The sequence below is a fragment of the Seriola dumerili genome, unplaced genomic scaffold, assembly GCF_002260705.1.
Source record: "Seriola dumerili isolate Sdu_G_001 unplaced genomic scaffold, Sdu_1.0 BDQW01000003.1, whole genome shotgun sequence".
NCBI lineage: Eukaryota > Metazoa > Chordata > Actinopteri > Carangiformes > Carangidae > Seriola > Seriola dumerili.
The window spans coordinates 13,512,256-13,526,929 of record NW_019174258.1 but is presented as its reverse complement, the minus strand read 5'-3'; the positions used below and the strand labels follow the sequence as shown (position 1 = coordinate 13,526,929).

Sequence of the window (14,674 nt, the reverse complement as noted above, 5' to 3'; positions counted from 1 at the left end):
TTTCCCTTCACATTCTTTCTCCCAGTAATCCTCCATTTCATCTGGTCCTGACTCTGGACTCTGGGGCTCAGTCAACAGTCCTCTGGCCTAGTTCTCACAGCACCACCAGTCCACCCAGTCTGCCCAGCGCTCTATTGAGAGCTCCACTCCACCACTCACTACAGTGGATGAGAAGCTTACTGTCTCCTCTCGTTCTTTTGTTCCCTTTGTTTCCCCCACAGCAAGACAGAAAAACAGAGGAAATCCAGCAAGAGAGACAGAGGGAGAGAGAGAACGGGTGGAGGCAGGCAGAGAGGGATGTAAGGATTATCCTGATTTTTTGTTGTATAATCGAGCCAATTCACACGTTAAAAGAGCAATGCAAGAACCAAACAAAAGAGGCTAATTTCACAGAGCTTCATATGCATAATCGACTGGCGGGGAGTTTTCAAAAAGAGGATCAAACTCATTTTTATCAAGGTTGGGGATGGATGTATAACCCAAAGAGAAAAATGCTACATAATATCTGTCTCCACTTCTACCAGAAAGAATGGCAGGGTCTTTTGTCTCCTCTGTAGACAACTGCACCATCACAGTGATTCAGATCCACTTACACAGGTAGAGCTTTATGTCTCACTTTAAATACAGAAAGGGATTGAACATCGACATGTGTTCAGAGATGGATGAGTTCAACTGGGCCCATAAAGAACAGTCTGATAACCCTAAATCTGATCTTTTCCAACTTGGTCTAAATAATTGATACTGCTTAGAGAGACAATGATAATTTGCTTTTACACTCAAAGATATCATTCCTGCTTTAAAATGAAATTGATTTCTTGCCCCTACATCTGATAATAAAACTGCTGTCGTAGATTATGATTATGATTATGTCACACAAAATGTCATCCATCATTCCTATATTTGTTTAAATATTCTGCTGGCAGGGTTTTTCAATTGTTTTATAGTGGAGGCATCCTTCCTCGGCTGAAATATGGAGTGCTTGTGCAAACAAGCTTTTATAAAATATAATATTAGGCTTGTTAGGTTAAAAGGAGCAGTGGCGCTGCATAGGCCTGGGCAATAAAACAACAGCGATATGTACAAGCGAAAGACACTTCATCAATAGCAATATGAAAATTGCTCAATAGAAAGTCGGATAGTTTCACTGCTGCATGAACAAATACCAACCAACTGTTTTGTTGCACTGACAACAACAGATGCAAAATTTAATGCAATAACATTTTTGGCCATATCGCCCCACCCTAACACTGTATCTAACAGCAAAGGCTTAATGAATGAGTTCTCTTATGGACGAGGTTGGGTTGGATGGTGGGCATACAAAACATGTGACTTTTCGCTGTCTGTCCTGGGAAAGTATCTTCTCTCTTGATCAATCTAGCCAATAATGGTGGCGTGATTAATAACCATACTTGATGATATATGATATGAAAATGCCATATACATGATATATGGCATTTTCTTTGTTAAATAACAGCTCTTGCTTTTTTTCCCCAAATGGTTAAGTTAGTCTCTCCTGACTATGACAAGAATCTTTCCCTAACCTTCCCCGAGAAATTTTATTCTCATAAATTAAAGCAAACTTTAACCACTTTAAAAAGAGCTCATATGAATCATTTTTGTAATGGTCATAAACTGACGAGGGAGAAATCGTAACTGGAACTTTATTTGAAATCAGCTGTAAAAATGTTAAGTATACCTGTATTTCTCTCGTTTAAAAAAGCATTATGCAGGAGGAAGATAAGTGGAGTCATGATTTCCTCCACCATGCTGAGTAAATCACTTCTCCCGACACATAGGCTGGCACTTTGTTTCAAAGGGAGAGGGATTAGCATGCAGATGAGGAGACAGAGGCTGCCTTGCTGCATAATTGATGAAGTGCAGCAGCTAATTCCAATCTAAACATAGTGATGAGGGGAAAGAGGAAACCATCTGTGTGTTGTTGTGTCTCTGCACTGCAAGGCCAGAGATCACAGACACCATATCCGTGAAACATCTGCACAACGGGGTGTCTGCACCGTGTTTTGGTTAAAACTGTACTCTTGAATCTCATGTACAGTAATGCGCCAGGCATGGGGTAGCCATGAACGTACATACATACATTATATGCTACTGTATCACAGCAGGAAAGAAAGATGAGAGATGAGGAGGAAAGAGAGATTCCAGCATTAGTTTCAAACGCAGCTACAACATAACTGTCTGAATGACAGAATGATGATGTTCTTCCCACTAATAACATAACTCAAACACCTAGGTGTACATATGTAATAACAATTTTACATAAAGCACTGATAAAAATGACTCCATGATCTATGTAGAAGAAAAAGTAGGGGTGGACAATCTGATGATCTTATATCGTGGACGATCATTATTTGGCAAAAGGTGCCATATTTAGATATAATTAATTTTAAAAGTTCAATCACTGCTGATTAGCCTGCTGTCAACTGTTAAACAGCTAGCTCGCTAACTGCAGCTGGTGACGGAAGTAGCGCCACATGTACCACTTTTCCACCTGAGCAGAACAAGAACCACCGTCAGCAGTTACAGTCCGTCCATTCCTGCCGGAAGGGAAACACAGGACTAGCTGTTTAACTGAATAAAAACACTTACATAAAGCATCTCCTGTCCAAACTAATGCTCCATATGAGCCAAGCAAAAAGTGAGATTGGTTGTGTCACTCCGTGTCTCCTGTTTGTAACACAGTCTTTCTGTTCAAATTCAGAAGTCTCCATATCCAAGCTGAGGTGACCCTAATGGCATTATGATGGTTATTTTGTCAAGGTTCGAGAAACCTCCTCTAGAGCCACATACATTAACTGTTTCCACTGTCTGAGTTTGATGTGGACTTCCCCTTTCAGCTCTACAAAGCTTTCGGGCCAAAGCAGTATTTTACACATAAACGTAGACAATCAAGCATGGACCACAAAATGTAGAGGGATTTACTCACAGGGCTGACAGCACACCAATAAAAGACAAGAGCGAGGTGGGGCCATCATTATATTTCATTGGATGGTATGTTCACCAGCAGCTATCAGTTATCCGGGCTCTTACAGCTATGAAGATGCCACTTAGCTGTTTCTCTCCTCTCCTTCGCTGGGCTGAAAGTCATTATTATCTGCACTGCTCCAATCGTGTGAGAGGGCTGTCGATGCACGCTGGAATTGCGTCCGTCAGACCACTTAGTCTAAGTGACGGCGACTGTTACTGTGACCCTCAGCACTTAGAGAGATATGTGTGCAGAGGTAAGGAGGAAAGGGACATATCTTTGATGGCTGAGCCTGATGAAACCCAAACGGATTAGAATGTGTCCTGCAGGTTCAAGTCTGAAACATGATTATTAACAAATGTTAACTACAGCATTATCTGAGTCTATTGCAGTCATGGTTGTGGCTTTGGTAGGATTGCTGTTGACCTTGACATTGAAGCTGCACTGTTTAACATTTTTTTATATAACAAATGGATCAAATCACTGTGCACAATGTCAACCAGCTCTGTGGTTCCCCTCGGCTCTATCCAGCATTTTAGCATCTTTTTGTTTGGGTTTTACAGCCTGCCGCTTCAGTGTTGTGGTTCAGTCTCACCAATTTAATAAACCACAAGGTCACAGGCAGCTCTATTCTGCAAAAATAGTTCTATTAAACCTGACTACCTGCCCAGCAACAACAAGTTTGTAGCTAGGTGGTGTGCATGGTGGAACATTTATCTGCTTGGTGCAGATCAAAACAGAGCAAGGAGAGTTAATATTGGACAAGGGTATATGATCAGACACACAACTTCAAAGGTCCCATATTCTGCATTTCTCCTATGTTTTATTTAAAGTGTTGATCCATAAGAAGATATATTTGTGTTTTTAAGAGCCAAAACCATCTCAGTGTAGTTTTACATCTCCTCTCTCAGGCTTCTCTCTGGAGCTCTAGTAACAACACGTCAGTGAGCAAATCAGAAGAGAGGAGGCTCTGAGCCTCTCTTCTGATTGGCTGACTGTTTTATGAGCAATCACATAAAAATATAGCAGATTTCAGGTAAACACTCGGAGAAACCAAATTCTGCGAGGTTGGATGGTGGGTCCAGGTGGGCGGGGCTTGGGGCATGGCTGAGAGTGGTGACTGAAGTCCTGACGGCTGGTTTTAAGACTCAGTTTCTGAATACAGGCTGTGTGCATTTCTCTGTGGACTGAGCGCTTTGATACTTTCACAGTATTAATACAGAACCAAGACCTGCTTTATAATCAAAAAACATAGAAATATCACTTAATACATACAATACAGTACTTAAATTAATGTTGCTACTCCTAAATGAGTAACTACAGTGGGTAATTGTTTTAGCAGGTTAGACAGGTTAGCCATAACAACTGAAAGAGAAAATCGTGTATTATGAACTAAGTGTCACATCACACCATAATGGGAAGTTTTGTTTGTTTATGTTTATGTTTATGTTTATGTTTATGCCTGCACAGCCTAAGCAGCATGTATTTGCTGCTTAGGCTGTGCAGGCATAGGTGTAGAAGCTGTCAGTGCTCATTGACAGGAGGGGCGGAGCTACTTCATGACTAAAGGAAGATGCTGCATTGTAATTTCTCTACTATAAATTTCTCTGCAGCTTTACCATTAAACTGAATTTGGCAGCTTTATTAGGTTCACATTATGGCAGTTCTTTGGCAGATTATTTTTCATACACTAATAAATTAGCTTGTGCTCAATATATAGTCTGATACCACAATCATGCAAGCCAACACACACACGTATGCACATACAGTTAATTCCAAGACAAACACAACTCTCTGAAATGAAGATGTGATATATAGAGCATGAAGAGAACTTTCTTTTCTTCCACTAGCTTCTTTTTTTAAATGAACAAGAGAATATTGATTTGCCACATTCATTGTTATTCTCTGTCTGTGTCTCTGGCCTGTTCATAATGATCAGTGTGTTTTACAGTGAACAGCTGAGTGTGATGAGAAGGCTTTGACAGGCCTGACAAAGGGCTCAGTGAGAGAGGCTGTCTTGGCTGGCTCCCAGCAGCCTCCATGCCTCCCACGACCAGTCCTCTCCATTCATCTCTACCGGCCCTAACGAGCCCCAGGGCCCTAACGACCTCAGAGATTTTAACGAGCTCTAACGAGGGAGATGCTCCTTTACGTGTCCTGTGATTCTGCTGGCACACTGGCACCTTTTACTTAAGAAGTGAAGTGAGTGTTTTTGTGTGGTTTACAGGTTTCAATGTCATAATCATCTGAATCCTTTAAAAACAAAACCATGCATGTCAATGAGGGTAATTTTCCTTAAGCATCAACACAAACAAAACCTGCCGTCAACTTCTTCATCTGTGACTTCAAGAATCAGCTTCTCTGCAAAGAGACTGATTGATTCTTCAGCTTGTCTTCCACCTTTTTAATCCAACTGTCATATTCAAAATGAATTTTCTGAGGAAATTCTTGAGATACATGGATGTTTGAGGCAATGATTATCAAACTTTTTCACATCAGAGACCCCTAAACTGACACAAATTGAGAACCACTGATTTAAGGAATATAAACCCTGAAAGCTCAAAACCACAACATTGAAGCAGAAAATGTCTGACTGACTATAATCATGTCATTTCAGAGGATGTTGCTGCAATAATAATGTAATTGCTAAGAGGGGTGGTGTAAGTTGATGCAGAGTTCTTCCATTGGGTTTGGTGTATAAAAGCTATCATAGAAAAAGTTATTATATAAGCTGTAACACATCACTCAGGTTTATATAACCAGAGTAGCTGCATCTGGCTAGTTGTTGTATTTTATCAGCTAGTTACCATGTCCCTGGTTAGCTTGCAAACTAGCCATGTAAGAAGTCACGTGTTCACCAAGCTTCTGCCACCGCTCACTTTGGAAGATGAAATCAAGGCCTCATGGACAAACAGCACTCACGAGGATGAGAGCTGTCTCTATCTTTCCTCTCCTCTCTCTATTGACACGCATCCCGGGCCTCTGTTTTTTAACAACAGCGCTGTGGTGGGAAGTCCTCCGGACCACACACACACAAACACATTACAGATTGGACTAATGATACGCTTCTACAGAGCATCTTCAGTTCTGCAGCATGGCCCAGAGTCATAGGACATAATTGTCACAGGCTTTTAAAGGGAGGGACAACAATGGGCAGTCTCTGTGAGGATCCGGACCAGTTTACTTCCAGTTCTCCTGGTTTGCTGATGTTGTTGTTTTTCCAGTTTACTACTTTAATGAGGTGGAAGAGAAGCCTCAGAGCCTGGTGTCCATCGAACTCCCCTGATTTCCTTCCCCGGTGTTGATTAGATTTTCTTCCAGTTATAGAAAAACATACAAATTCAACATTCTTTCATTCATCAGTTCATAAACGAAGGCTTTCACTGTATTATACAGTGTGTATTGAGTCTATTGAGTATTTTGTTGAGCCTTTTTCATAGTGAATGCCAGGTGCTATAGTATATCTATAAAAGATAGTTGCTAACTCTATGAGGTATGGTGGCAGCAGGGTGGAGCCGGGAAAACAAGAGAGACGCTCAGATGGCAATACCTTGCAGAGTCCAAATAATCAATTGACCAAATTTCAACTCATTGAGAAAGCAATTGTGTGATTAATCGATAATAAAGATAATCATTAATTGTATATGTTGTATATGACACTGTCTGACAGGGTTTCTGAGGATCTGCAAGGAAGATTTGGTAAAACTGCCCAAACACAGGTGTGTTTCAGTTGTAGACAAGCGGCAACCTCCAGGGCTGAAAAATGAACGATGCTATCAGGAGTGTAAGATAGCCACAGTTATTAAACTGTCATGCACCAAAGTCTCGGCTGCACGCACGCCCCACCTCTTTGCTCATTTTTGGATTAGCCGGGAGTTAGAATCAGGCACTGCCAAGTTGGTGAGGGTAGAACAGCCCACTTTCAGCTTCAAAACCAATCTTCAGAAACATATGGGTGCCAAGTCCATCTTTATTTACAGTCTATGATTGTAGATAACACTCTTGGTGTCATTGTAACAAAAATTCCATCATCTGTTGATGTCTGCAAGACCATTCCACTGACCAAAATGCTGACTGCACACGTTTGAAAATATTTCCGAATACAGACACCTGAAGTGGTTTAAACAGAACCACCTGCATATCCACTGACCATGCCCATGTCTATGTTGGAGTTTATCCAGCCGCCGAGCTTTAGTAAAGCTTTAAGAAAGCTCCTTGCCAGTTGGGTTTGTGTCTGAATGCATTTTTTTTATTTTTTTATTATCATTTTTAAATACATAAATATATGAGCCTTTTCAAGATACATTTTCAATTTTCTCACAAACACAGTGGAACTAAAGGGACAGTAACCCACATACATGTGAGCTTGTGTGTAAAATAGTAGGGCTACACACACTGTGGTGTGAAGTATGGTCATGGCCAGAGAACATAAGCAAAGCAGATGTGGCTGGCCAACAAAAGCCGCAGTCTTCCTGCTACCCACCGTAACTGAGCTGAAGATCTTTCTCTGAGATCTGACTCTGCACGACTGAAGAAAAAACGTCTTCTTCAAAGAAAAAATAAAGCCTCAATTTATGTCTCATATTTGTTCATGGAACAATTGAAATGTTTGTGTTCCATAGTTTTATAGCATGCTGTGAATCAATCAATGAAAAACATTCATACCACTGTTTCCACATTTCTGTCCTGCAATTCGCCTCCATACACTGATTCCAATGCAACAGCAATGAGCTAATGGCCTGCTTGATTTATCAGTCCATACATTTGTTTTTTTTTCCTTGTTGCTTTTGTTTCCCCTTTTTTGTAGTACATATTTTTTTTGTGTTCTAAGATATTTTTGACTCCTTTATAATAACAAGAAATGTAGAAAATCCTCACATCAGAGAAGATTCAAACAGCAAATGTTTTACTGTATAAATATAATTTCTTGTCAATCTATCTGTCTATGATCTTTTTTTCTTTAATAGTCAAAACAAATTAATCACTGAAAGCCCTTGGTAAAATCTGGCGAGGATGTGTTTTGACTGTCTGGTGTGTATTCCAACTTAAAATGGAAAATATGGATATGATTTTTTAACCCACATAAACTATAACAACAACCACTATTTAATGCTATGCTATAAAAAGTGCACATCTTATGAGGATGACACTGGAGTAAGGTACTAAGGAAACTGCTCATGATCTCTGTGTCAAAGACATGCACCAGTGCTATTGTAGTCCAGTTATCTCTGTGATTAGTGTTTTGTTGCAAAAATGTATTAGAGGGCAGCAAAAACATGAAAAATTGTATTTCAACATCTGAATTAAATCATCGCATATTTCATGTGCATCTATTAACTACAGCCTATATCAAAGCGTTTTTTGATATTTTATGCAGCGATTTAGATCCAAGCAAAAAAAAAAAGAAAATCCTGTCCTGATGGAATACAGAGGACGGAACAGAACTAAATGTTGAAAACAGACTAAAGAGACTTTGGACTTCTCTCCTGTTTCCTCAGGGACCAGGAAATCATATTCTTCTTCTGTTGATATATATAGTGTATCTGTTGATATACTGTTTTAAAGTGCTGGTGAGGACTGTAGTGTGGCTATACTATACTGTTATTATACTATTCTGTTTAGAAACGCTGATGTAGTTTTGTACTGCAGTTGAGCATGTCTGTATTACTACATTACACTGTGATTATACTATACGATGTGTTTGTGTTGTATTTGTTTTTACTATTGGGGGTTTCCTATCAAGATTTAGATCCTTAGCTTATTCTGATTCTTCGTGATTTGTTTTGAGTTATGACCCTTCTGCCATCAGACAGAGGCTTCTGTAATGTTTCTTTGCACTATTTTCTGTTCATTTTCACTGTTATGCTTTGTATGTCGTCTCTTGTCACCTTGTCACATGACCATTTTCAAAGTATTTTAAATTGCACACCTATATCTCATTGTGCTTTATACCCTAATGAAGATTCTTTGGCTGTGTCTGAAATCCCTCACTACTGACTTTATGGCCCGCTATATATTTGTAGTGCTGTCCGAATGTATAGTGAGAATTATTATACCCTAGTGTTCTCAATGTATCATGGAAAAGTAATGTCACTAACCAAGCAATATATACCATCATGCATTGCACTCGTGCTGACAGAAAGAAAAACGGCGCAGAGAAAAGTCGTGTCTGAAAGTGTTTTTTCATTTTGCAGATTAGCTTACTGTACTGTACGGTCCTCTACATACAACTCCCTGGATAGTGAGTGAGTGATTTTGGACACAACCTTTGAGTCAAAACATGTTTTTGTTCTTCTATAAGGATTTTTAACTTATATAATCGTAGTGCCTCAGATTTCCTTTAGCCTTTTTTCTTTCATTCATATTCTTCTTTATTCCATCCTCCTGCTGCTGTCAACAACATATTACCAGTATCCACTGGTCCATAGCCAGCTGAGCGTGAACATGACCTCTGCGTCTCATCCTATTACCCCTCTGTGACCTGTGAGCGCGCGTTGCTTTGTGTGTGCAATTCACTAGAAAGTAACGAGACATAGCCTCCAGGGCTACACATTGGCAGACAACTACATAATGCCACACACACACACACACACACACACACACACACACACACACACACACTGTATGAGCATATGGAAAGGTTTCATACATACAGTATATTTTAAATACCAGACATCTTCATTTTTGTGCATTTCTGTGCAACACAAAAGAGACCATTGCCAGTTTGCACAGACACACAAGGGGTGACTGGCTGCCTTGGGCGGAGGATCTGCTGCGAAGAGAAAGAGGAAGGGAAGACCTGAGGAGGAGCAGGATGAGGAAGAGGAAGATGATAGAGAAAGAGGAAGAAAAAGTGCTTTCTATCACAGTGTGGATCTGCTGCTGCTGGCATACAGCAAAATTTAGCTTAGCTCTTGCTGTGAACTCATGAGCACGCATGACACCTAAAAGCGCCAAGTACCAGGTCCATTAGCAAACATGAATGTGTATAATGGTGTTTACAGAGGTTGTCCACAAACTAGGGGAACTAAAGCTAAAGCTTCTACAATCCTTTACTTTCAAATGCTGCAAATTTGATCCTGCCTCCCACGTACAGGAAAAGAAAACAGTCTTGATTTTAGAGTTTATTGATAACTCCTGTTGAAACTGAAGTCAGCTGTTTGGAAGAAGAAGAGCACATCTCTAGACGTCTGAATGTTCAGGAAATATTTCAGATTTAAAATCAGTTAGGCCACAAAATAAAGGTATGATATTAATGGCTAAGACATAGATGATTGTTAACATTTATTCTATGTCAGGATAAACTTGACATAGAATGTCAGTGTTGTTTTTCGAGTGGTTCCATAACCATGTCTTTAAATATGCCCTATTTACCAAAGGCCATTTGATTTGATTTGATTCACTTTTAGGGCTGAAACTCTGAAACTATTTCCATATGAGTTAACCTGTTATTTTTTCAGTCTATTAATTTACATTTTGTCTGTAAATTGCTATAAAACAGTGAAAAATGCAGATCACAATTTCCGAAATCCCAAGGTCACTTCCTGCAATTAAATAGAACAAAAGTATACACAGTATACAGTATCAATGATCTCGAACTATTGATTTGATAACTTAATAACAGTCACATCCCGGATGTGTTATTGATACACAGCAGCCAAACTATACAGAAAGTGTGAAGTGCACTAATCATGCATTGGGATTTTCAAGATGTCTGCTCTGCACTGACTGTTTGACTGCATCCACTTAATAAACCCAGCTGTCAAAACCAGCCTGTTCCCAAGATCCAATGAAGAAAAATTATTAATCCATTTCTTTCTTCTGACAAATGGCTTCGTCTTTGGTGAGCTAGAAACACTGATTAAAGCCACATTGTTTCCCGTCAGAGTGAGTTCCAGGGCTGACGACACAGTGATTCTCACCCACTCACTGACATTCATTCATTGCCTCCTTGGGGACTGAGGAATTCATCCACTCCAGACTGGGGCAATCTTTTTTTTTTTTTTTTTTTTTGGTCCAGGTTGTAGTGACCCATATATTTCAGAGTGAGCTGGATAACATAAACAGTTAGAACCCAGATAAATAATAGATGAATACAGAGACAGTGTAAGAGAAGGACGAGCGGGGAGAAGTCTTTAAAGTGGTATTCTTTGAACGCTGATCGCTCTGTTTCATTCTGTACTGTGTGTTTGTGTTTGAACATCAGAGACCTAAGAGAGATAAATGTTTCTAACAAAGTGTTAGAAACTCACTCTTGAGGTTTTTCTGATATTGTCCTTGACCTCGGTGCTCATGAAACGTGTAGGCCTGGACATGACTATGCTCACAGCCATTTCTGGAAACGTCAAAGACTCAGCTGAAACCACAGCTTTCCTAAAACTACAATGTGACAGGGCGATCTGATGATCTTATATCACGGGCAAAGTTACTTTGGCATATGATCGACTTTTGAGATTAATCATACAGATCGCGTCATTAAAAGGTGAGTTTGGCGTAGCGGCACATGTACCAGTTCTCCACCCGAGGAGAACAAGAACCTCTGTCTGTCCACAGGACGAGAGACCTGCCTGCTGGAAGGAAAACATGAAGAGGGACAAGCCTTGTCTACCTGGTTAGCTCAAATTAAAATACTTATACATACCACCTCATAAATAAATATGCGCTGTCCAAACAAATACTCCATATGAATTAAGCAAAAAGTGCGACACGATTTGTAAGCAGAAAACAGCCTTGTGGGTGAAGAACAGCGGCGAGCAGACAAACATCCAAAACAAGCACCAAAGTGCCAGAGAAATACAAATCACAACTTCCAGTCCGGACTTTCACAATAAAAACCAGAGCGGAAATAGGATGCAAGATTACAGTTCTACTCAAAAAGATTGTCATATGATTGCCCACCCACCTAATGTGACACCATGTTACTCTGTAGCCTGTAGCTGTGTCTCCATGCAAAACAAACCCACTTTAAGACCATTATTGTAGGTTATGGGGTCATTTGATGAGAAGCACTTGAGATGTAATTTACTGTCCCAAAAGTAAAATGAACTGCAACAAACACGTTTTGAAAAACGAGCTGATTTGATTTTGACATCTTGCAGTACCGCAGTACCTCTGTGTACCACTCACTCACCATCCTGTGATCCTCCAGCTCTAATAAGGAGCAGTACAGATGCTGTGTCATAGGTGCTGATGTTGCTATGCAACCAGCCCGAATGGTTTTTCAGAGGGACGAACATTTTCACAGGTCTGTTATCATCTCAAAATGGTTGTATTTGGCAGAATAATGATTTCCCATTAGCGCAGAACCCTCCAAACCGCCTTGGTTTATGATCTGCATAGCGGGTGCATCCCATTACACAGCTCTCAGCAGACTCTCCTCCATGTTTACCAAATACAAACGAATGAGCCGTGTGCTCTCATGCATTATGGGAAATGTAGGATCCAGTGCTTTTAGATCTTGACCCACACTAGGGACACCATCTCAGGATATTTCTGCATCTGCTGCTTCAACTTTTACCTTTATTTTGAAAAATCTGCTGTAATCAGTCCCACAAATTTACTTGTAAATCACTGGAATAATACTTTAAATTGCCCACAATGCTCCAGTCAACGTTCATTCCTCTTTAGATATTTTTTATTTAGTTAATCAACAATTGCATAGTGTGCAAATGCTGAACTATTATATTGAAATTAAATTAATTTATATATTTCTATATTCTACAGTATATTTACTATTAGAACTAGTCTTTTGTTCTCTGTATCATGTGCTTAGTATCCAGGATCAGACTTATGTGAATCCCTTTCTCCTACTCCCACATGTCTCACTAACACAACAGAAAGCCAATAATCTCTCCTCAGTGCACAGTAGGAGTGTAGCATTGGCTGTGACCTCTGCAAGGGGGGTCCCACTAGTGGAACTAAAATGTGGAAGGTAAAAGCATCATCTTTAAAAAGAATGTATGTCTACATTTCATCTCTAATGGACAACAGATTTATAGAAATCTCATGCAGTACCCCCCGTTAATGATGTAGGCATGAGCAAACAACAATATTTAAAACTCTAGGGACAAAGAGAAGACATGCATCATGCATGGGAGGCAGAGCTGCATGGGCGTCTGGCAGGCAGACATATTGACAGAGACTGTTTCTGTATCATGAACCATTTGATGGACACTTTCATCCACGGCATCTTACAGCAGCAGCAGTTAGCAGTTCAGTGGGTACTGAACCACTGTGAATCCTGGCGGTAGCCGCTGTTTGGTGCCATGCTGTGGCCATCAAGCTGCAGAATCACTGACTGACAGACAGGCGGGTAGAGGAAAACAGACAGACAGAGAGACAGACAGACAGGACTGAAAAGGCATAGATGCAAGAAGGTTGGGTGTCTGACGGCTGCGCGGGTTCTCACGCCTTCATGTTTTCCTGCCAGATCAGCCTGACAGAAAATCAATGACGCTGCACTCTCATGGAGACGCACAGTCGCCACGGAAAAGAGGCGAGAACGACACAGCGAGGGTGAATATGCAGTGGTTAGTGGTCGACAGACTTTGGCTTAACTGACGATGGTGATGGTGAGGATGATGATGATGAAGCATCTCAAGCAGTCATCCACCCAGGGCCACACGTGTATGTAACGGAATGTGTCAAAGGTATTGTTGCCTGCCCGACGTATAGGTACATTATCGGACACGAATCTCAATTTTTTGAGGCCTCTCTGAGATCTCAATTTGCCCCATAAACACAACGAGATAAATGGACTTCCTGGCACCAACCGCTCATGCAGGGCTTTTATAGGTAACCCCAGTGCTCTTACGGAAGCTATTCATTCCCACAGTCTACATTATGTGCGCATCATCGCAACATTTTGCCAGACGCGTTAATAAACCTGAGTGAAAACAGTGGACTGGGAGTTTTGCGGGTGTGGTGGCTGTTTTTGCGGAGGAAAGGAGATGAATCTAGTGTTCAGTGTGTCCGACAATGGATGCATCTGGATGCATTTGCAGGCAATGCAAGGTGGGGGGGGGGGGGGGGGGGGGGGGGGGGGGGGGGTCGCACCAACAACCCAGCGGGCCGCTGCATCACTGTCAGTAAAACAATGCTATCTGTCACATATAACCAAAATGAACCTCAGCTTATTAGCAGCCTATCCACACATTTAAACGTACACTTCAGCCCGAGACACCAGCTCCATTATGACTGGTCTGTAGGGTTAATCTCAGGGAAGCAGCACATGTGTTTATCCATGATCATGGCAACGTAAAATAGAAAGACTTTTATTTACCTTCATGTCGTTGACAATCGCCTGGAATAGACCCCCGAGGGCCCCGCATTCCTTCTCCACGGTCTCCATGTTTGCCAAATCCACCATTCACCGGAATTTGCAGAAGCGCGCACCAACTGCGCGCTACCAACACCCAGCAGAAAAAATGCAAAAATGTATTTCCACAAAATCACGACCGGGCTCCCCGGTTCCTCCTTCAAACCGGGAGACCGGCAATAACGGGGAGGGGGTGCAGCGAGAACAGGAGGAGGAGAGGGGGTGAAAGAAAAGAATGATGCCGAAACAAACGGCTTGCGCTGCGGTCTCCTCCGAGCGAAGGGAAGATGGGTTGTGAGAGAGGAAAGATGGTCTTTCCCTCTCTCTCTTTCTCTCTCTCTCTCTCTCTCTCTCTCTCTCTCTCTCTCTCTCTG

At 41.1% G+C, this 14,674-nt stretch overlaps 1 protein-coding gene across 3 annotated transcripts in view; it reads right to left on the bottom strand.

Moving 5' to 3' along the window:
* The window catches only part of LOC111219767 (MTSS1-like protein), a 69,924-nt gene extending 55,303 nt beyond the window's left edge, over window positions 1-14,621 (bottom strand). For all 3 annotated transcript variants that reach the window (XM_022742542.1, XM_022742551.1, XM_022742561.1), the window contains exon 1: window positions 14,265-14,621. In XM_022742542.1, the coding sequence (XP_022598263.1) occupies window positions 14,265-14,351 (87 nt within the window). In that variant the 5' untranslated portion in view covers window positions 14,352-14,621. The remainder of the gene's footprint in view (window positions 1-14,264) is intronic.
* Between the last annotated feature and the right edge of the window lie 53 nt (window positions 14,622-14,674).